This window comes from Phyllostomus hastatus, unplaced genomic scaffold (assembly GCF_019186645.2).
Source record: "Phyllostomus hastatus isolate PE091 unplaced genomic scaffold, TTU_PhHast_1.1 phas_scaffold_443, whole genome shotgun sequence".
NCBI classification, from domain to species: Eukaryota; Metazoa; Chordata; class Mammalia; order Chiroptera; family Phyllostomidae; genus Phyllostomus; species Phyllostomus hastatus.
In genome coordinates, this window is record NW_025334031.1 from 597,355 (window position 1) to 620,613 (window position 23,259).

The 23,259-nt window shown below is 60.7% G+C and overlaps 1 protein-coding gene across 2 annotated transcripts in view; it reads left to right on the forward strand.

Moving 5' to 3' along the window:
- AP2A2 (adaptor related protein complex 2 subunit alpha 2) overlaps nt 1–23,259 on the forward strand; it is a 55,522-nt gene that overhangs the window by 11,092 nt on the left and 21,171 nt on the right. For both annotated transcript variants that reach the window (XM_045821063.1, XM_045821064.1), the window contains exons 2-4: nt 13,690–13,758; nt 19,515–19,657; nt 20,999–21,192. In XM_045821063.1, coding sequence (XP_045677019.1) covers nt 13,690–13,758; nt 19,515–19,657; nt 20,999–21,192 — 406 coding nt within the window. The remainder of the gene's footprint in view (nt 1–13,689; nt 13,759–19,514; nt 19,658–20,998; nt 21,193–23,259) is intronic.

Consider the following 23,259-nt stretch of genomic DNA (forward strand, 5'->3'; position numbering starts at 1 on the left):
AGGGTGTGGCATCCTAAGATTTTTTTTTTTTAAGATTTTATGTATTTACTTTGGGAGTGAGGAGAAGGGGGGTGGGGAAGAGAGGGAGAGAAACATCACTGTGTGATGGATACATCCATCTGTTGCCTCTTGCACACCCCCAGTGGGGGACCTGGCCTGCAACCCAGGCATATGCCCTAGATTGAGAATCGAACCAGCGACCTTTTGGTTCATGGTCCGGTGCTCAATCCACTGAGCCACACCAGTCAGGGCAGATTTTTTTTAAAGCTTAATTCAGCCCTGGCTGGCATGGCTTAGTGGATTAAGTGTGGGCCTGTGAACCAAGGGGTCGCTGGTTCCATTCCCACTCAGGGCACAGGCCTGGGTTGTGGGCCAGGTCCCCAGTAGGGGACACATGAGAGGCAACCACACATTGATGTTTCTCTCCCTTTTTTTTCTCCCTCCTTTCCCTTCTCTCTAAAAGTAAATAAATAAAAATGTTTTTTTTTAAAAATGTTGATTCAGTTCAACATTTGCACAGTGAGCGAAACGTACAAGAATACTCTCGTGTGTCTTACATTTTAGTGAGGTAAATAAATAAATAAGTGTAAGGGGGAAATAGAGCAGGAACAGGGGGGTTGCAGTTTAGATGGTGTGGCTGGGCTCAGAGGTGCTGTGTACTGGAGTGCTGGCCGGGGGGCTAGTGTGGCTGGAACAGGAGTTGGGAGACAGCCTGGGTCATCGGAGTTGGAAGGAGGGGGAGAGGCAGGTGTTGGGGAGCAGGAGGGAAGGGGAAGCAGGAGACCAGTTAGGAGGCTCTGTACCAGGTCAGAGAAGTGAGGACCCCTGGGAAGTGGGGGACACGGAACGTGTTTGTGGGCTGGTGGGAGGGGAGGACCAGGGAAGAAGTGAAGTGGAGGAAGGGTTGGAGAGAGGCGGAGGCGCAGGTGGAGGTGCTGGAGGAGGGAGCAGGCTCCCCAGCCTCCAGTGAGTTGGAGGTGGAAGAGAAGGGGCCGGAAGAGCTAGCGGGCCTCCCCGGGCTTCAGGTGTGAGGCAGCCCAGCAGCTGTGTGTGTGGCTTCACCCTCGGTGCCAGTCGGCCCAGAACTGGCTCGGCAGGCAGGGCTTTTGCAAAGCAAGGGCACAGAGGGAGAGCGAGGGTCAGGGCTGGGGTCCCGGGCCGGGAGTGGAGCTGGCCGGGGGGTGGTGAGGCCAGGGAGGGAGAGACACAGGGGCCGTGGGGCACGGCCCGTGGGGCAGTGGCGTTCGCTTCCCTGGTGGGTGGAGCACGCTGAGCGGCTGGGCTAGAGGGTCGCCTGCAGTGGGGCGTGGGCTGGGTGGCTGTCGGAGGGGTGGCTGTGGCGGGGCCCCATCTTTCGAGGCGCCAGGGCAGGGGTGCGGGAATGCTTCTAGCCGGGCAGGGAGGGGGGTGCTGTGATAGTTAACTGGGCAGGTCTTCCATTGCAGTTTTTGGGTCATTTTCTTCTTCTAGTGTTGTCCTTTAAAGTAAGTGTTGGAAATAAATTTAAAGTCAAGAATGTAGTTCAAGTAGTTAGTTATGAAACACATGCCCCCTCCCATCCTGTTACTAACCCTCAGAGTCAATTATTTTCACTTAATAGCCATTTATTTTCATGTTTACTTTAAAAATGTGATTACTAACTGATTCTAAATCACTCGTTTATACAATTTGTGGGTTTTCCCCCTTTAGTCATTATTTATTGACTTATTGCTGTGGAAGATGAGGATTTAACTTACCTAAGCTTTCCTTCTCCCGTTCTCTTACTTGCCACAATATTGGATCTCATTAATGTGCAGCATTTAATTCATGTTGGAAAGTATTCTTCTCAGTGAGAAGGGTGGTGCGGCTTTGATTTCTTCCTTTGATTTCTTCGGAGTTCGCTATCTATCGCCTTTGGCTTTGCTACTTTGTAACGCACCTGTTGCTCTTCAGCCCCCAGCTCCGGGACGTGACTGTAGTGCTGTAGCCCTTCTTTTGAACTTTGAATTCCTGTTCTCACTTTTATAATTTCAGGGCTTTCTTATTGTCTTTTTACACCTTCTGTGGTGGCATCTGTTTCTGCAAGCTGTGTTTTCTCTTACTTATGTGAGAATATTCATTGTGCCCTGGCTGCTGTGGCTCAGTGGACTGAGCGCCAACCTACGAACCAAAGGGTCGAGGGTTCGATTCCCAGTTGGGGCACATGCCTGGGCTTCGGGCTGGGTCCCCAGCAGGGAGCGTGCGAGAGGAGACTGATTCATGTCTCTCTCACACATTGACATTTCTGTCCTGCTCTTCCCCCCTCTAATAGTAAATAAATAAAATCTTTAGGAAAAAAAGAGTATCCGTTGTCTTGGAGGTTCCTTCTCTGCACAGCCACTATGCTCTGAGCTCCTTCTCTGCAGGTCTCTTTGGGTCCCTGGCTCGAGTTGTGGGCCTTCCTGGACGCCTGGTGGGCGGTGCCTGGCCATGAATGCGCACCACGAACGTGCACTGGCCTCGGCCCGTGTGGGCAGGGCTTCTGCGGAGGCCTCCCTGCCTGGCATCTGTTCGGGGAGGGGCTCTGTTTTATGGGGACCCACATGGCACCACCGGCTTTTCTGTCTTCCTCGGAATGAACCCTCAGGCCCTCTCGGGGGCGTCGGGTGGGCGCCGTGAGCCTGGCTGCTGCCTCTCTGGAGGGGCATCTCCCGTCCCCCGAGCTCGTCACTCGGTGCTCTCCTCTGTGGGTTGCCCAGCCTGGATCTTCAGTGCTGGGGCTCTTCCCGGGCGAGCCCTGTGGCCGCCTGCTGGTGCTGGGGGCGGGCTGCCTGGCCGTGGCTCTGCCGCCCGCCACAGGCATCTGCACCGCCTCCCCCCGAGCCTCCTCAGCTCTCGTCCCAGAAGCTGTGCCCTTTGCGGGTCCTCCCTCCTGCAGGCAGTTACCATGTGACCGTCTGTCTCTGTGCGGTGTCCAAGATGGCCTCACGGTCTTCTCCTTTTAATTAAGTTTTCGGCTGAATTTATGTGTCACACACACACGAGCCTTGGTGACCACTGTTTATACTGCGGATTGCTCATGGCTTGAGAGAAGGCCTTGGGAAGGAGTGACTTAACTTCTAGTACTTGTACTTTTTCACTTTTAAGTGAAGTGAAAATGCCTGTTATTACAAAATCTAACGTGGGCAGGCGGTTCTCACCGTGCATCTGCAGGTGGACTTTAAAGGGAGCGCGTGGCTCTGTGGTGTGACTCTGGTCCTGACCTGAAGCAGGCGAGCAGGGAGGGCCTTGCCCCCCGTGTGCGCGCTGAGACGGGCGCGTCTCCGCACGCCCGGTGCTCACGGGGCCGTCGGCAGTGCCCTGGCGCCCGGAGGTCGGGGCGAGGGCCGGGGGCTCAGCGTCTGGCGGGCTTGGCCTCTGCGTAGGTGCCATGTGCGTGGTGAGCGGTTGTTGCTGGTGGAGGAATGCGGACAACGGGATTCCTCTCTGTGGGCAGGCGTCGGTTAGCCGCTGTTCTTGGTGAGGCGTCAGTCCAGCGGGGTTTGGATGTCTAGGTTCCCAGAGTTACTTTATTTTTACGTTGGTTTTAGAGAGAGAGATGAACGTCGCTGTGTTATTCCCCCTACTTACGCATCCACTGGTTGGTTCCCGCCGTGTCCCCACGGGGGAGCAAACCCGCAGTCTGGGCTTACTGCGACCGGGCGCTCGCCAGCTGAGCCACCGGCCAGGGCCCTCAGAGTGACTTGGAACCGTGAACTCCGCCTTTTAAACATAGACATAGCCCTGGCCTGCCTGGCTCCGTTGGTTGGAGGGTTGTCTCGGAACCAACAGGTTGCAGGTTCGATTCCCAGTTTGGACACACAGGGGAGGCAAGCAGTTGATGCTTCTCTCCTGCATCGACGTATCTGTCTCTCCCTTCCTCCCTCTCTCTGTAAAAATGTCCTTGGGTGAGGATAAGAAATCAAAATAGTTTCTAGAATACACTTCATCCTGGTGGGGGATCACAGGGAGACTCCCTCAGGTAGGGCGTTCACAGAGGCCTCCCGAAGGAGTGACAGGGGAGCTGGGCCCTGAAGCCTCCCGGGACCGGCCTGGCGAGGGGAGAGCCGTGGGGTGGGCCAGAGCTGGCTCTGCTTCAGGGCGGGGAGGGCCGTGTGGCTGGAGCACCGGGCGTGAGCGAGTGCCACAGAGACAGTGTCGGCTGCTGGGCAGGGGCCCGGGCGGGCGGCGCGCCTGCGTTCCTCCTAGTGTCTCGCAGGAAGCTGCAGAGGAAGCCAGGTGAGTGACAGGTCTAATTATATTTATGAGATGGCTCGGGCTTCTCCGTGGGGAGCCAGTTGGCGCAGCCTGGAGCGGCCCAGAAAGTCGTTAGTCTAGATAAGAGGTGTTGGTGGCAATGGAGGTGGAGAGTGGAGCATTTGCTTGTGGGACAGACAGGCGGGACTCCGACAGGCTGGGTGAGGGCAGGGGCCCTCAGAGGGAGCCGAGAAAAAGATGTTCCTGCACGGGTGGAGACCCAGTGTCCAGCACATGTCCCTTGTCCCCTGGCTCTGCTGCTGCCGGGCCCTGGGGACCGTTCTGGGCCACTGTCACTAGGCAGCCGTGTGCTGCTGCGTTGAGCGCACCCTGCGTGCCGGGCACTCCCTCCTCGCCCAGGCCTGCTGAGCGCCTGCCGGCGGCCAGGCCGGCCCCGGGCCCTGCGGCTGCAGCACGCGTGAGGTGGACACCACTGCGGCTCCCGCGGAGCTTGCGCTCTGGGGGTGCAGACCGACGAGGACAAGGTAGTTTGTCTTCCATTAGCAGGTGGTAGGCACAGTAGTGGAAGCCGAAGGAGGTGGGGAGCACGGGGCCGTGGGTTTTCAGCTTGAGGTAGGGTGACCAGGGCTGGGCTTCTGCGAAGAGCATGGCCGAGAGGACTTCAGGCATGGGGCCACACAGGAGCCAGTGGAGGACGCTTTGGACCGAGGGAGCAGCAAGCGCAGAGGCCTTCGCAGGGGAAGGTACCCAGCATGTGGAGGGAACGGCAGGAGGCCCCGGTGGCTGCTGTAGAGCGAGCCAAGAGGAAGGTGATAGGCGGTTGGGCCAGAGCGGGAAGGAGACCGTGTGTTACGACTGGCTTCTCTCACGTGCCGAACACTGAGGACCCCGAGACGTGGCCCCGTCCTTGGAGCAGCTCAAGCCCTTGGAGTGCCGAGTGGCGGCTGGTGAGAGGGGGCTGGCCCCATGCCTCGTGGGTAACACCCTCCAGGTCCTGCCTGGCTGGCAGGGTGTGGGGGGTGGCCCAGGAAAGGGGGGGCACCATGCATCCCCCTGCGGAGAGCCCTGAGTATCAGCAGGACACACGCACCACGGAGTCCTGGGTGGTTCCTAGTGTGGGCACTGCCCAGTGGGTGGTGGGGGTGTGGCAGGAGAAGGTTAAGACCCTCCCTCCTCTGTGGAATGTGGGCTGTTGATTCATTTTAAACAGGAGAGCGACGCAATGCAACTTTTTTGTATTAGCAGAGTAGTCATTTGAACGCAGAGGATGGACTTTACACTAGGCTCAGAGGCAGGAAAGCCAGTCTGGGCGAGGGTGCTCTAGTCCAGCAGACATGGCGAGGGTCTGAGGCAAGGCAGTGGGGTGGAAAGGCACAGGTGGACTTCAGAGGGTTAGAAATCAGGAGTGACGGGAGACGCGAATGGTCAAGTTCTAGTTCTCTTTCCACAGTGGCTTTGAGTCTGTAGCGGAAACGCCCTTCGGGTGGAACGGACCCCTGCGCAAAGGCAGTGAAGACGCGGGGAGTACAAGTGGAGGAAGTGGGGACAGAGGCAGAGCTGTCACGGCTCAGTGGGGACGGTGCGCCTCGGGCCCTGGAGTGTCTGGGCACTCACCGGCTGGGGGCGGTTGAGGAGGTCCCTGAGCGCTCGGCTGCTGAGCAGGACCACAGTGGCTGCAGTGAGGGTCCCAGACTTCACGCACGTGGCCTGGGGAGTCACTAAGCAGCTGCCGCAGCAGAAGCAGCCACATCCCTGGGGAGGGGTGCCCCCGTTTCCAGAGCTGCCGTGTTGTGTCCTCCAAGGTACCCAGTCTTGAGTCTGTGGAAACTGTGTTTGCAGGGGTCCCAGTGTTGGACTTACTAGACAAGGAGCTGGTTGCTGTAAATGTTCCTGGAACGAAAAGAAACGGTTGTCTAAATAATTACAGGAGAATAGGAGGATGATATTTTCTCTTACCAAATAGAATATCAATAATTGAATCAGAAACTGTTAAAGCCCCCCACAAATCCTGGGGTGGAAAATACAACAATTGCAATGAAAAATTCTCCAGAGGGCTGCACAGTGGACTTGCACTGGCAAAAGAAAGAATCGGGGACTGGGAACAGGCCTGTGAAGACCCGTCAAGGTCACCCTGCAGGCGACCTGGGCCTAGTCTAGGGGACAGGAGGTGAGCAGAGCGAAGGTACGGGCAGAGCCCCAGAGACCTGCGGGGCGCCACCAGGCACACGGACGTGCCCACACGTCCCAGAAAGGAGGGGCCGGAGCAGAGGCAGAAGGAGTGCCTGCAGACAGACCCCCCAGGTTTGTGACGAACATTGTGTTTCTGGGTAAGCTCCCACCTCTGATACAGCGCTTGCCTTTATCTAGTGAAGCTTGCTTAGAGCTGCAGTCTTTCTCATACATTTGCTTCATTTGAAAGCAGGCTTTAAAAACGTGCACACGTACAAACAGATACTGTCCGTGGAAGTCATACACATCAGGAACCTCAAGTCGACGGCCAGGGTCGGGGAGCAGCCGGAGTGCCCGTCAGCCAATGAGTGGGTGAAAACGCTGCGGCGCATTCGCGCAGCGGGACACTCCGTGGCTTTGAGAAAGAAGGAGCTCCTGCCTTTTGCGACAGCATGGACGGACCTGGGCAGAGTTAGGCTGAGGGAAGTCAGCCAGTCAGAAAAAGACAGATACCGTACGATCTCACGTGTATGCGGAAGCTAATGAATGAAATGAGCTGATGAACAAAATGGAAACAGAGGCAAGGACACCTGGGACAGACTGGCAGCTGTCGGGGGCAGGTTGGGGGGCCGGATGAAAGAAGATGAGGGGATTAACAAAAACCATGCATGGGTCACCCATGGACCCTGACAACAGTGTGGCGACGGTCAGAGGGAGAGGAGCGTAGGGTGAATTCAAAAACCAGTAGAACCGTGTTTTCCATCTCCATGTTTCTCATCTCCTATTTGATTGAAAAGACAGCTGCATGGAATAATTTTAACTGATTTTAATAGAGTTTAAATAAAACTGTACTGATGGGCTTATAGCTATACAGATGTAATTTGTGTGACAATAACAGCACAAAGGAGCGGGGAGGGAACAGAGCTACGTTGGAGCAAAATTCATCCTATTAAAATTAAGTTTATATTAATCCAAACTAGATTGTTTTAAGTTGTTAATTATAATTCCCAGGTAACTTTTAAGAAAGTAGCTAAAACATGTAGTAAAAGAAACGAGGGAATTAACTGGTGCGCTGGAGATGCTGTTCAGCACGAAGGAAGGCAACAGCGGAAGGCGCCAGACGTCAGAAAACACGGTGGAACGGCAGATGTCCGTCTTCCCTTGTCAGTGATCATCTCAAGTGTGCGTGGGTCAGCCGCCTGAATTAGAAAGCAGAGATGGGCGGAACAGATGCAAAGAGACTGTGTTCTGTGTTCAAGAGGCTCTCTAACCTGAAAGGTACAAGTGAGAGGAAGAGAAATGATACACTGTGCAAACAGTAACCAGGAGAGAGCGGCTACATTAACATCAGACTTGAAGACAAAAGTCGCTTTTTGGATCATAGAAGAACACTTTATAATGATGGAAAGTCAATCCCTCAGGGAGACGGACCCTTATATAAACACGTTTGTAAGGTGATAGCCACATGTACACCTGATAACAGAGCCTCAAAATGCATGAGGAGAAATAGACAGTTCAGCAATCATAGTTGGGGGTTTTAATACCTTGCCTTCAGAAATAGGTACAGCCGGACAGAAGGTCAGCAATGAGCGGAAGTCTCCAACGCTGTGACCCAACCGCCCCCGACGCGGCCGCGCACAGACTGCCCCACCCGGGGAGAGGGGAGACACGCTCCGCTCCAGCGCCCGGGACATTATTCGCGGTAGACTGGGGGTGAGGCCACGGCAGAAGTCCCAGCGCACCGGGCAGGACCGAAGGAGCGCGGCCAGCGCACGGTGAGGTCAGAAACCAGTCCCAGGAGGAAGTCCACAAATGTGTGGGCGTTAGGTGGCCCTCCTGTACAACCCGTGGGTCAGAGAAGAAAACACAACGAGATTCAACGAATAGTTTGAGATACATGAGAATAAAAACTCAACATACCAAAACTTGGAGGACGAGGTGAAAGCGGTGCTTGGGGGAGAGGGGGTTTCTAGCATTAAAAAAGGAGATCTCAAACCACTGAGCTAGTGTTTCACCTTACAAATCGGGAAGAAGAGCAAACAAACCCAAGTAAGCAGAAGAAAATGAAGATTAGCTCAAAGGTTGGTTCTTTGAAAAGATCAACAAAACTGACAAGCCTTTAGCTGGACCGACTAAGATGAAAGAGAGATGACTCAAATTTCTAAAATCAGCCCCGGCTGCTGTGGCTCAGTGGCTTGAGCGCTGGCCTGTGAACCAAAGGGTCGCAGGTTCGATTCCCAGTCAGGGCACGTGCCTGGGTTGTGGGCCAGGTCTCCAGTTGGAGGTGCATGAGAGGCAACCACACATTGATGTTTCTCTCCTTCTCTTTCTCCCTCCTTTCCCTATTCTCTAAAAATAAATACTTTAAAAAAGTTTCTAAAATCAGGAATGAGTGAAGGGACATGATTACTGAATTTGCACAAATAAAAAGGATGAGAATGGGGTACCTTGAATAGTAATTGTATACCCAAAATTAGCTAACCTAGATAAGATAGAGAAATTCCTAGACAGACATAAATAACTGAAACTGACTCAAGAAGAAAAAAATATCTGAATGGACTTGTAACAAGGAAAGAGATTGAATCAGTAATTTAAAAACTTTCCACAAGAACAAAGCCTTGCCCAGGTAGCTCCATTTGTGAACTCTACCAAATACTCCAATAGTCAGTACTGGTCTTTACCGACTTTGAAAAAACAGAGCAGGGAACACTTCCCAGCTCGTTCTGTGAGGCCGGCATTGCGCGACGCCAGCGTCGGACGGGGCCACCACGGGACAGAAGGCTGTGCTCGGGCCGGCCCTGCCGGGTGCACGCGCTGCGGGGCGGCGCTGTTCGGCCTGAGGGCACGCGCAGACCGCGGGCTGGGCCGCGGGTGCAGAGGTGAGCCCTTGCGCTTTCTGTCAGCTGGGTTTTGCAGGAGCGACGAGACCTGTCGCTGGGGAAAAGCGCAGCCTTTCGAGCCAACGGTGCCGGGCCTCGCTGCGCGGTCCACGTGCGAAAGGGTGGGGCTGGGCCCGCCGCGCGCCTCGCCGAGCCAGCAGCTCAGGGTGGGGGCGACCGGCGGGCAGAAGCTCGAACCGTGAAACGAGAGAACAGGAGTGCACTTCCGTGGTCTCGGGAAGTGACTTCTTGGGTAGGACAAAGTGCACGCGGCCAAAAAGATAAACCGGCCCTGGCTGGGTGGCTCAGGGGACTGAGTGCCGGCCCGGGGCCCGACAGGTGGCGGGCTCGACTCCCTGCCGGGGCGCATGCCTGGGCTGCGGGCCAGGTCCCCCCCACCCCCGTCGGGGCGCACGAGAGGCAGCCGGCCAATGTCCCTCTCCCTCTCTTCCTCCCTCCCTTACCCTCTCTTTAAAAATAAATAAATAAAATCTTCACACGAAAGATAAACTGGACTCCATCAAAACTGAAAACTTCTGTGCTACCCAGCGTTACCAAATAGGTGAAAAGACACCCCGAGAACGAGAGGAAACACGTGAAGTTCACGTGTCCGACTGACTGGCTGCACCCGCAGCACGAATCAAGAGCGGACACAGTGTTCGAGTTCGCTTCTTGAAGACAGGTGCACGCGTGCTCCGTAAGCACGCGAAGGGCCGTCGGGCACGTGCGGATGGAACAACCGCAGCCAGACACCTCTGCACACCCCCGCTGGGGGGGCCGCGACGGAGCGGAGGCAGGAGCGTGTGTGGCAAAGGTGCGGCGAGGCTGGCGGGCTCGCTCCCTTCTGGCGGCGACACGGAGTGCTGCCGCCCGTGGGAGGACCGCCTGTCGCTCCTCAGAACGTCCCACCGGAGCCGCCTGTGGCCCCGCGGTTCCGCCCTTCAGTGTCGCCCGAGAGAAGGGGGTGCTCACACAGAAACTGGGTGGGGTGTCCGCAGCAGCAACAGTGTTCCCAACGTCCGGAGAGTGGAACGGCCCGGCCCGGCGGGTGATGGCGTCCGTGTACCGCGACGCTGGCCGGCACCGAGAGGACGGCGCGCTGTCCTCGCTGCCGTGGAAGCGTCGCGGAGTGGAAGGAGCCCGTCAGAATGTAAGACCTCGCGGGGCCTCCGTCTGCTCCTCTGACGTGTGCGGAAGAGGCCGCTGCCAGGGGGCAGTCGGGGGGCTGCCCAGCCACTGCTGGTGGGCGCGGGCTTTCTTCCTGGGGAGACGCGGGCTTTGTAGAGTCGCGCTGCGTGGTGGGTGCGCCGCTCTGAGCGCCCCAAAGCCTGTGGCTTCGGTGCTTCAGGGGGTGAGAGCCGGCTCAGCAAAGCTGACAAGAGCACCCGCGGGCCTCGGTCAGAGTCCACCGCGGCCTCGCCTGCTGTGGCACAGCAGCCCCTCTCGAGTTAGAGCTCTGTCATGCCGGTGGCTGTGGGGGGGTCTTCTGAGCTTGGGCTTCTCGTGCCCTCCTGAGGAGGACCAGCAGACAGTGCCCCAGCGATGCTCCCTCCAGCCGCTTCCTGTGGCCACACTGCTTCGTGGGTCCTCACGGTCGCCCACCCGTGGAGAGACTGAGGGGTGTAGGGGCTGCGGTGATGGCCCAGGGTCGGTGCGGCTCCTAGGGCCTGGACCCGTGGTTGTGTCCTGGCTTCGTTTCACAGTTTGCTCTGTTGACCGCCTTCAGTGTACTTTTAGCAACGATACCTTCCTTTGAAAACAGGCTTTCTGGTCAATTTTGGGCTTTTGACTCACTCAGTGAACTCATACCCAGACGAAAAGTCTTTATTTAGAGCACATTTTACTGAGAATTTCAGACTTCTCCCTAACATTTGGGTGCCTTGCTGTCCTGTAATGAGCTGTGACAGGCCCCTGCACTCTGCTTCCCGGGACGCTGGCCGTCTGCTGGCCAGTTCAGCTCGCGGGCCGGGGAAGCCGCTGGGCAGCAAGCCGCTGCAGGAGGGAGGTGCGGGAGGACACCTCTGCCGCCCGGGGGCTCTCAGCAGGGCCCGTGCCCCAGGCCGCACTCTGCGCTGCTGACTGGGCACGCGGCTCGCTGGTTTCTGGCCGGAGGTTGAGGGCTGGTCCAGGTTATTCATTAGCTAGCAGGGCTCCTAAGTCCACCGCGCGCGGGGTCGCCTGTTACCGGCCGGGTGTCTTCGGTGGCCGGCAGACCTGCCGCGTGTGTGATAGAGCCCGTGCGGGTGGGACAGAGGTCAGACCGCGGGCCCGCTGAGGCACTTGACCTGGTTAGGACTGGTTTCTGAAGTCAGCGCCGCCTGTAGGGCAGTAAACCCTGCCCCTCCCTCAAAGGGAATTCTTTATCTGAGAAGATAAGGCTTTTTGCTAGACCGGCTCCCAGCAGTGTGGGGTGGCCAGGTTGTGGGTGAGGCCCTCTGTCCGGGAAGAAGTGCAGCTTGAGTGAGCAGGCTGCCCCCCCCCCATGTAGGGGACGGGGGCTTCGGGGTGCACAGCGGGAGAGGTCTGCTAACGTTGTGAGTCTGTGTGAGTCTGTGTGCGGGAGGGGGCGTAACAGCCAGCACCGGCACACCGGGCTTCCTTCAAGACCTTCCCTGGGACAGGCACCTGGAACCTAGTGCAGCACTTTGCTCCGGCGGAACCCCCGGGCGTGTGCAGGGCTTGACACCTGGGGCAGCCTCGCTGTGCAGAGTAATGCAAAGCCCCACCCAGTGCCGGTGCGTCTGTGGGCTGTACTCCCGATGGGGGCGTTGCCGCATGAGGAGAGGGCCTCGGGGCGGCCGTCGGTTACTGGGTACACCAGAGCGGGGAGCACAGAGACAGGTTCCTGTATGCCCGTGGGGAGCACATACACAGGTGCGCGTACTGACAGACGTGTGGGCACACAGGTGCACACACAGGCACAGACATGTATGGGCACACACAGGTGTGCACACACATGCGTACCTTCCTGTGCACAGTGCTTCGTCCACACTCTGTCCAGGTTGTGTGAAGCCACCTGCAGTCTTCAGGTGTGTGCGGCAGAAGGCTCCTGGGCTGTCTCTCATGGGCCTTTCTGCCAGGTCCGAAAGCCTGCTTCAACAAGATACTACTTCTTAAGGAAAGTTTAAGTACAAGGTGGTCCCTGACCTGCCCCGGGGGGAACTGGCAGGAGTGCAGGGCAGGGAGTGAGAGGGTCTGGCCGAGGAGGTTGGGGTGCCCGGCCCACTCACAGGCTGCACACTGCTTCCCCAGAGCGGACTGCTGCACTTCCCTGCTGGAGCTGTGCAGCCCCCACCATCCCCCCCCGGGGGGGGGCTGGCAGCTCCCCCAGGGCGGGAAGTGGTTCTAACCCAAGTCCCTGCCCCTCAGCCCGGCTGCTGCTGAGCCTGCCCCGTGGCCCTGTCCTTACCGCCACTCTGCCGGGGGCTTCCTGGACAGGGCGTTGCTGTGATTCGGCAGGTTTTAGGCTCCCTTGGTCAGCAGGTTAGCGGTGAAAGATGATGGTGTTCTCTGGGAGCGTCCTGGAGAGGGGCTGCCTTGCTGGGGCTCCCAGGGTGCGTCCCAGAAGGGGTGGTGAGGAGGCGAGGTGGGTGGGCAGGTGGGGCACCTGGAGGAGAGTGCTGGTGCGCCTGAGAGCTGGGAGCAGCTGCTCGGACCTCTCCCCCTGGCAGTGCGGCCGCTGGACCGAGGGTGCACCCGGACAGGGTCTTGAGCAGCAAACTGGGTCCTCCTTTCGAAGAGCGGTGGAAGTTCACAGGCTTGTCTTTCTGTAACGAGAAGCACAGCGCCTCCCCTGCTGCCGCGTGGTGGAAGATCTCTTGTACTTCTGCCGGGGTGGTGTGGCCCTGGGAGTCACCTGCGCTCTCTAGGCCTTGGTGCAGGAGGGTGAACGTGGTCCAGGCTCCATGCCCTGCTGATGCGCTCTGCACGCACGTCCGGGGTTAAGGACACCTCCCGGTAGACCCAGGACGGAGCTGGAGCTCGACTGTCCCTGTGTCGTGGAGGCTCCTGCGCCTCCCCGAGCGCCGCGGAGCGGAGTCTGAGGGCTGGCGGCCGCACCAGCAAGGGGGGCTGGAAGCCCACAGTGGGCAGAAGTGCACACTGTAGAACTGACCTGTGGCAGTGAAGGTCACTCCTAGGAGTAAACTGTTACTGGGAAACGTTCGGCAGGTATTTGGGTGCTTCTCGTTCCAGAGCTGGGGCGAGAGGGTGAGCCGAAAGCGTCACCGTGGAGGGGAACTCGCCCGTGTGGACCGAAGGCCGTGCTGCCCCCCGGGCCTGGGCAGAGGCAGGTTGGTCGGAGGCGGCTTGCCCGGTGCCTCTGGCTTCTGCAAGCAGTGATTCTGCCATTTCTGCCCCGCGCCGGTCTCCTCAGGGGACAGGGGCCTGTGTGGACACCAGTTAACGCGTTTGTGCTTTTTTTCAGGCAAAAGTAAAGAAGCAGAAATAAAGAGAATAAACAAGGAGCTGGCAAACATTCGATCAAAATTCAAAGGTAAGTGTGTGTGGCCTCATGAAATGTTCTGTTGTAAATTTTACGTAGGAGGGACTTGATCTTTTTTTTTTAAGGTTTTATTTATTTATTTTTTAGAGAAAGGGGAAGGGAAGGAGAAAGGGAGGGAGAGAAACACAGATCAGTTGCTTCTCATGAGTCTCCCACTGGAGACCCGGCCCGCAGCCCAGTCACGTGCCCTGACTGGGAATTGAACCTGCGACCCTTTGGTTTGCGGGCCCATGCTCAACCCACTGAGCCACACCAGCCAGGTCTTAGTCTCTTGATGTTGTGTTTTTTTTCCACTTCGAACCAAAGTTCAGTCCTTAGTTACAGTCACTGCCATGGCCGTGCAGAGTTTACAAGTGCCTCAGGCCAGCCCGCTGGTTGTTCTCGAGTCACTTGACGTTTGCTCAGAGCAGACCAGCTAGCCTGGCGCCTCTGAGGCCTGGGCTCTCCCCGGAGCCGGAGGGTGCCGCCCCAGACCAGCGACCTCCACGAGGCCTTGGCCCCTGGGGACCCCAGGTGTGAGAACCAGCAGGCCTGCACTCGGAGTCCGAGCAGGAGCCCGGATGAAGATGTGCTCTGCCCACGGCCACTGGGTGTTTGTGCGGAGTTCCGTCGAGGGATCCGAGCACTTCCCGTGTCAGAGCGTTTTTGCCGTGTTGGTAACACACCTGATCCCCTCCTTCTGTGGGGAGTGCACCTTTAGAAGACGGGTCAAGTGTCGATTTGCAGTCTAAAGGACGTGTTTGTGAAAGGCCGGTTAGCCCTTTAAGCCTCAGTTTTTCAGTGAATTCTTACAGGTTTGAGGCTTTGTTCACGTCTCTACACAGACCTCAGAGACTGGCTGAAAGCTCCCGGGAACCGTGGGTAGAGGAGGGGCTGGGACCAGCCCCGAGGAGCCGTGGGGACAGGAAGACAGGACTCCTTGGCGGAGGCGGCCCCGTGCTGCCGGGTGATGGGGTGCGAGTGGAGTTCAGGGCGACAGTGACTGGTCGAGCTCTGCCGACCCCCAGGGGCAGTGCCGTGTTGTGACCCTTCCAGCCAGGCCCAAGGGTGCTCCCGGAGGCCTGGGGGGGACGCCCGACATGGCTGGTGAAATGGTTTGCTTATGTGCATATTTTTGAGGGCGAGGTCTAATAATTTCCATTGCTTTAAAGTGTTTTTATTTATCTTTTCTTATTGAGACTTTATTCTTTCAAGGCAGTATTACGTTCACAGCGAAATTAAAAGGAAGGCACGGAAGTCCCCACAAGTGTCCTGCCTCCCCGTGCACAGCCCCCGTTAAGGACGCCCTAGCAGGTGGTGCCTGTGTCACCGTCGGTGAGGCTGCGCTGACCCGCCCTCGCCCAGAGCCCCCAGTTGGCATGGGACTCATCTTGGTGTCACGTGTCCTCGGGGTGTGGGCAAGCGCGCTGGGACAGGCGTCCACCACTGTGGTGTCACTGCCCTGGGAACCCTGTGTGCGCCCCCCCCCCGCCCCCGCGGCAACCGCTGGGCTTGCCGTGCCTCCACCCTGCCTTCTCCGGAGCGCCGTGCGGGGGCAGCGGGCCCTCCGCAGCCTGGTCCGGCCGCTCCTCCCACTCAGGAACATGCGTCCACGTTCCAGGTCACTTCCCCTGCTGCGTCTCCTTGCTGCGCGGCAAGACAGGGCGCTGTCCGTGCGGCAGACCCTGGGAGGGCCGGGGTCCCAGGGGCACAGCGGTGGGAAGTGCAGGGAGGCGGCGGGTGGTGGTGCGGCTCTGCTAGGGTCCGCGCTGGCCTCCAGGGCGCTTTGGAGCGTGCACTGCCTGGTTGCGGGGTCTGGCGTTGGGCGGGAAGGGCGGAGCCCTCGACCGTGTGGCCGGAGAGCCCGGGAAGGCAGAGCGGGCCTCGGACCCCGGCCTTCACGGCCAGGGGGCCCGTGTCGGCTGCCCTGCCCGGGTCCAGGCGAGGGGACGGCGGCAGCACCCTGGGGGGACGGTGTTGCTGTCAAACGTTCACGGCTGTTCGGGCGGCCTCCCAGCCACCGGTGTAAATGCCGTTCCCCCCCCCACGCCCGTCTAAGCTGACCATCGCGTGTGGGGAGGGGGCTCCCTCCCGGCCGGTGCCCGGTGGGCGCTGACTGAGCACGTGTGTGCCCGGAGCAGTGGTGGGTGAGGGGAACCTGTCCCTGCCTGCACAGGTGAGCGTCCCGCTCCTGGGCACTCCCCGCGTAGGGTGTGTTAGGTGCTAGATCTGTGCTGTCCCCTGGAGAGGCTGTGTGAGTCGCATGCAGAGCTTTCTAGTGCTCCCACTGAGAAAGTAAAAGTGGATTTTAACTCGCGGCACTTACCCCTCCCATCTAAGATGTCACTGCAGTGTGCGTCGTGGGAAAAGGGGACGCGGAGGCGTTGTCTGCTTCCTCACCCCGGGCCTTCGCACCTGCCGTGCCTCTGTGTCGTGCACTGGGAGCCCGCCCGCCGTGCGCCGTCATGGTTCGCGTGCTCAGGCGCCGCGTCGGACGGGCAGGCTTAGACCAGCCCTTTACCTGGACAGTCCTGGAAGGAGGCACGGTGTGGCCCTGGCCAGGCTGGGCCGGGCGGCTGGTGGGAGTGTCACCCCCAACGGCCGGAGGCTGCACGGTGCGTGCAGCAGGCAGCCCGCCGACGTTTCTGTCTCACATCGATGCTTCTGTTCCCCCCTCTCTCACTTCCTCTCTCTCTCAAAATCAGTAAGAAACATATCCTCCGGGGAGGGTTAAAAAAAAGAGACACAGCGTGAAAAAATCCTTGAGAGCAGAGTTACCGAGCCTTACCCGAGGGGAGGTCTGCCCAGTGCTCGCAGGCGCCGCCCTCGGCTGCTTGTGCCGTGAGAGCATTTGCTGATCCCCGAGGCACGGGCGGGGGGCAGAGCCCTGTGTTCGCTGACCTGGGAAGTCTCCAGGGTGGTTATCTGCCCTCCAGGGGCGTTTGGCAAGATCTGGAGACATTTTTAGCTGTCACACCTGAGTGGGAGGGTGCTACTGCCACCTAGTGGGGGGAGGCCAGAGAGGCTACTCAACACCTTCTGGTGCACCGGAAGGCTCCCCAGTGTGAGCAGCCCTGGTTAGAGGAGAAAAAGTCAAAGCTCAGAGCCCACCCCAAGTGGAGACCCCCTTCCTTCCACTGTGGCCCGAGACCCCCAAAGGCAGTGCCCGCAGGTGGGAGTGACGGGAAGTGGGCGAGCCCTGTCACAGTGTGGTGGGGCTCCAGACGCCCGGTGCTCACGGGACCGCAGGTCTTCCCCCGAGACGAGGCGAGAGGACAGTCTTGTCTGGGGGCCGTGCAGTCGGCGGGGCTACAGAGGGCCCCTGCAGCGGCTTTCCAGGCCCGCTGCCCAACACGGGGTCCCAGGCGGTCCAGCCCGCGGCAGAGACGGCGGATAGTCCCGGAGACCCGGTTCCAGGCGCAGGTCATGGTCAGGAACGGGGCTGACCATGGTAAAGACCTAATCGACAAACCCGGAAGTTTCAGCAGGAAACTTGGAACATGTCAAAGGTGACGCAGCAGACTTGGGAAAAAGAACTAGTGGGAGCTCTAGAACTGAGACCTGCGGTAACTGGGGAAGAGCTCCGTGACGGACGGACGGACGGAGCGGCTGACGCAGCTGGAGGGGGATCTGGGTTCCGAGAGAGGGTGAGGGAGGGCCTGTCCCCAGCCCCTCGCCGTCTCTCCCACCCGCTCCTACCTGTGCTGTGCTCGCACTCCTCCCGGCACTGCCCGTCCCGGCGCCGTGTCCTGCTTCTGGGCGGGCAGCCCGCTGTCCCTCCGCCCTCTCCCCTCGTGCACCGGCAGGCCAGGGCTGTGGCTGTCACTGCCGACATCCCCATCCACGGCCAGAAACACCTCGGTGTGAGTTCCAAGTCTGCGACCACAAAGCTGGCCGGCCCAGCGCTGAAACTGACCTGTGGAGGGCCGTCTCAGGCTGGCACAGCCGGGAGGGCGCCGCACTGTGGGCTCCAGAGGCGTTGGGCGGAAGGCACGCTGAGCTCTCGTGAGGGTGGCAGTGAGACACGGGGCCGGCGCGGCCTCCGGAGCTGAAGGGGAGCCCCGAGGAGGGTGGGTTTGGAGGCTCAGCCTGCTGGAGTGGGCAGGAGTGGCTGCCTCGGGCGGGCCAGGCACAGGCCGCGTCGGGCGTGCAGAGGGCAGGGCCCGCTGGTGGGCAGTCAAGTTGCTGGTGCAGACGGCAGTTGTCCGTCTGGGCACAGGGGCTGTGTTGGGAGGGCTGTGCAAAGGCTCTGGCCAGCATGGGGTTGGGTTTGCTGTGGGGCCACGGAGTCCTGTCCTCGCCCCCGGCTGCAGGAGGGCTTCTTTCTCAGTCCTGCCCCCCCGGTGCCGTCTCGTGGGACAGCGGACGGGCGCGCAGGGCTTCTGCCTGGGACCTGCACACCCAGCATCCGTTTGGAGCTAGCTGACTGGCGGTGCCCGGACCCGGGGTCCTGACGATGAGTCTGTGGTTGGGGGTGGCCTCGGGCTCCTGCGGAGTGCAGAGCAAGGCTCCGCGGTGCCCGTGGTGGCCGCCGGGACCCTGGGCTCCTCGCACACACGGTGGCCTGGGCCTCGCCCCTGAGGGGGACCGGGGCGGGGGCTGGAGGTGTTGGGGGGCGGTGCTGGTGGAGCCAGTGCTCACACTTTCTTGGTGGAGACGGACAGACATCTGGGCCATGTGCGTCAAGCAGAGCTTTTGTTTCCGGCCGCCGGGAGCAGTGGGGCAGAGCCCTCAGCGTCTCAGGACGCACGCTCCCAGTGCCCTGAGGACTCTCAGGTGCTCCCGGAACTCTCGAGCTCCGCGTTGGCCCAGCCCCTCAGTCCACAGCCTCTGGGGCAGGTGCTGCTGGGGGCCAGGTCTCGGGGGGCTGCCGGCTAGAAACTTGCTGGGGAGGCCCGGGGCCACCGTGCCCGAGACACCAGAAAGGCAGCCCCAGCCCGCCCTCGCCAGGCTGCGCCCAGGCTCCACGGCCTGGCTCACTCTGTCATGGGTCGGATCCGCAGGCCCCAGGGCCAGAGCCGCCTCTGCTTCCCATCTGACCGCAGGCAGGGCTGGGGCCGGGCCCTGCCTGGGCACCGGGGACAGAGAGGACTTGGCTTCTTGCTGCGGCCACCAAGCCACCGTGAGACCACCAGCCCCCCCGGCTGGCACCTCTGTGTGGCCTGCTCACGGCTGGCTCCAGGGAGCGTTGTACACTTTTAAAGCGCCCCTAAGGCGTCTGGTGTTCATGATGGAGGTGCTGAGTGGGCCCCGGAAGGGGTGTTTTCTGTTCTGCAGGCGGCGTGGTTGGAATGCGCCACGGTGTCCGCTGAGGACGCGTTGGCCGGTTGGGGTGGGTGGAGAGCGGAGCCCTGGGGCCCTTCCATGGGGTGTTACGGGGGTGAGTGCCCTGAAGCTGACGGGAGGTGGGAGGTTCTGTGGGGCTCGTCTCCTGGTCCACTCACGCACTCGGGGGGTCGTTCGCATGTTGGTGGAAGGCGGGGCTGGCTCCAGCAGCCCTGGGGGCTGTGGCAGGTCGGAGTGTGGCCCCAGTGGTACCTGTTCGGGGCTGACCTGTCCTGGGAGCCTACACTCCTGCTTCAGGTCTTCTGTTTCTGTGTTTGAGGGAGGCCAGACATCTGGATTCCGGGGTGCGCCCCCCTGTGCAGAGATGCCACCCATGCCTGGTGCAGGGTCAGCGTGGGTTGGCGGGCCATGGTCCCTGCTGGAGACTGGTGCCTGCGCTGCCTGGCTTGTCCCTGCCGCTGAGCGCTTGGTTTCCCTTCTAGGCGACAAGGCTCTTGATGGCTACAGTAAAAAGAAGTACGTCTGCAAGTTGCTCTTCATCTTTCTCTTGGGCCATGACATTGACTTTGGGCACATGGAGGCCGTGAACCTGCTGAGCTCCAACCGATACACAGAGAAGCAGATCGTAAGTGTCACTGCAGGTAGGGCCGGGCAGGCTGGCCTTGTAGAGGGGGCTCTGGGTGCCAGCGCAGCCTTCCAGGGGCTCCCCCTGGGCGAGGGTCTTCTAATGCGCTGGCCATTTCCACACGGTCTGGGACGTTTCCATGGCTCATACTGCTACTGCCTGAGGCCAGCCGCTCCGTGACGGCCCCTGTGAGGTCTGCCTCAGAGGGGAGGGCAGGGAAGGCTGTCTTCTCCCCGGAGCACACCTTGCGGCCCCTGGCCCAGCTCCTGTTCCTGGAACGGGCACCACTCCCACGCAGGCTGGCTCCTACCTTCAGGCACCTTTCCAGGTGCCCTGGTCATCTCAGAGCAGTGCTGTGTCTCCACACCCTCTCCAGTGTCACCCAGTGACATGTCCCTCTGTGGCCCAAGGACCTGGCTCACAGGACGTAAGACCACCTCAGGTGGCAGGAGATCCGTTAAGTGTTAGTGTTTGTTCGCTGAGAACTGGAGTTTGCCGTGGCCCAGCTGTGTGCCGGGGGTCCCCTGCAGACAGTGCGCCAGGAGCAGGTGTGGGCCGGTGGGGAGATGATGTTGGACACCCTGTGAACAACAGAGGTCACCGCCCTGGCCCGTGCCCAGTGGGGGCCTGGCGGGAGGGGCGGCCGGGAGGTAGGGCACCCGGGCGAGACCCCGGGTGAGACCAAGGGAGAGGGGCGGGCTGGGCGTGGCTCCGGCTGAGCAGGAAGCACCAGCCATGGGCGCGCACGAGCCCCCGGCGTGCAGCTGGGGGGCCGAGCCGGAGGGCAGCAGCGCCGACGCGGGTCTTCCCCCCGAGACCAGGTGGCCTGGGGAACTCCCCGAGCCCCTGCACGGGGAGCGGGTGGGCTGTCGGGTGTCTGGGCTGGTGGGGAGGGTGAGCCGGGTGCGCAGAGACGGATTCCGGAGAGGGGGCAGCAGTCACCTGGGGTTCTGGAATCCACCATAGAGCTGCTAGGCTACAGTCGCGCTCCTCCAGGACCGCGGTGGGCCTGCGGTCCTCACGCGCGTCGGCGGACAAATGCGTGGGACTGGGGGGAGGGCCACGGTGTCTGGTTCCCGGGGGGGCCTCTGACTGCCTCTCAGGCTCACCCTGCGGGACTTCCTCACGGCAGAATCAGAAACAGAGACCCGTCTTCTGTAGCAGGCGTGGCGCTGCACCCCGGTGCAGACGGGCCCTCCCCAGCGTGGCTCTCACGGCAGCCCAGCGGGCAGGGCGTGGTCCTGAGGGAGGCTGCTCGTGTCTGCGTGAAGCCACTGGGGGCCGCGGGCCACGCACACCTGCTGGCACTGAGCATCCTGCTCTCTCGTTTTTCGCACCCAGGGATACCTTTTCATCTCTGTGCTGGTGAACTCCAACAGCGAGCTGATCCGCCTGATCAACAATGCCATCAAGAACGACCTGGCCAGCCGGAACCCCACCTTCATGGGTCTGGCCCTGCACTGCGTCGCCAACGTCGGCAGCCGCGAGATGGCCGAGGCGTTTGCTGGGGAGATCCCCAAAATCCTCGTAGCTGGGTACGTGTCTCGTGGCTTGTTGAAAAATGTCTCTCTCATGTTAAGAAAATCAAATGCATATTAACTACTTCAATAATTCACAGACTGAGTTAATCTCGGCACTTCATGCAGTCGGAGACCAGACCCGGTTTAGACTCAGGTGAAGTCCAGCCTGGCCTCCCCCCGCCCCAGGCCAAGCGCAGCCAGACCAGGAAGTGGCGTCAGCCTCACACAGGCCACGGAAGGAGGGGCACGTGTCCTGTACGCACCGCACCTCTTCTTACTCTTCCCCCAGTCACGGTGCGGGAAAGGCCACGCCCCCAAGTGCTGAGGATTCTTTGTAAACTGCCCCCGACCCCCCAGACGTGGGGGGGCACTGCATGGGGCCGAGCTGGCAGCTCTGGGGGAGTTCAGCGCGGTGCGGGGCCACCCTGGTCTCAGGGTTTTGGGAGGGAGGGCGCCCCTCACCTTCCAGACACTCTGCTGAGCTTGGAGGCTGCCTGGGAGCCGTGCCCATGGGACACGCCTGGCTGACGGAGGGCCTAGCCCAGGGCACCTGCTCAGGACTCGGGGACCGGGTCCTTGAGGACAGCTGGCCACGGGCACATGGAGGAGACCCTCGGGGACTCACTGGCGAGGGTGGAGGGTGTCAGGAAGTGCACCCACCCACACTGGAGCAAGGGCTCTGGGCCTGTGGGTCTCAAAGGCCGGTGCTGCCCCGGGGGACCTTGGGCAGAGTCCCAGCACGTCTGGTCGTCACGGTGGAGCCTGTTCTGCCAGCATCTGCTGGGGGAGGCCAGGGCTGGTGCACCGTGTCCTGCAGCGCACCTGATGGGCCGTGTGGCCAAGGGTGACCTGGCTCCTCGTGTCAGCGTGCCGTGCGGAAGAGCCTGGGCTGGACTGAGTGCAGGAAGCGCAGTGGCAGGGTGGCCACGAGAGCTCTGCAGGAGGGTCACAGCAGGGTCACAGCAGGGTCACAGCAGGGGCAGGTGGAGAAGTCTGGCAGGGAGAGACCACAGGACAGCCCGATGAAAATACGAGCTTGAACGCACAGCCGAGGAAGCTGGCGGGCAGCCCAGGGACACGGTCGCACACGGGCCAGGCAGCCCCGGCGGGCGCTCGGAGGGGCCCCCCGGCGAGCGCAGCGCCGAGACGAGGAAGGACCGGAGGTGGCCAGGGCGGACTGAGGGAGGGGGCTGCTCCCCAGGGGGCTGCACGGCACCCTGGACCCCCTCACCCATGAGGGCGGCCCAGGTCCAGCGAGGCCTTCCCTGACCTTACTCCCTCCCATCCCGGCCCTGGCCCGCCCTCAGGTGGCCAGCCCTGGGGCCTGAGTTTTCTGTCTGCGGTGGCTGTGGCTTTAGTTCCAGCATTTGAATCGTGCCTGGTACATAGTAGGTGTTTGATAAACACCTGTTGTAGGAATGAAACGGGAAGCAGGCAGAGAGAATCTTTGAGACGTGGTCAGGGGTAAGTTCAGGAGTATTTCCCTGAAGTGGAGGTGGGCCGCGGGTGCACACTGAGGGGCACGAAGGGGCACGTGGAGACGAGCCCAGACCCGAGGGAGGGCTTCGGGAGGGCAGGCAGGAAGCCGTGAGCCGGGTCTCCAGGGGAGGGGCCTGCGGGGCCCCGGTCCCTCCCACAGCGAGAGCCCGTGGTAGTGTGACACCCGGCAGCCCCCCTTGACTGAGATGGTCGACCCTTGAAGTCCAGCCAGCGGTGGCTTGGAGTGCTCGGGTGGTGCCCCCAGGCGGAGCCCAGGGTGGAGCCCAGGGGCGGGCAGGGTGGTGGGTGTGGGGGTGGTGCCTGCAGCTCCGACACGCTGCAGCCCTCCAGCCGGGTGGCGGCGGTTTCCCCTGGTCCGCCCCCCCATGTTGATGCTGCGCTTCCCACTCCTCGCACACTCACACGTTCCTGCTGAGAGGGGCTGCGTGTGACGGCGTTGGAGCCGAGGGCAGCCGGGCAGGGGCCCCGCGTCCGTCAGGACTTGGGGTTGTGAGCACGGAGGGGACCCGGCTGCCCTCGGCCAGAGCCGAGTCCTGGGTGCACCGGTGGTGTGGGCGGCCGGCGTCCCGGCGGTCGTGTCAG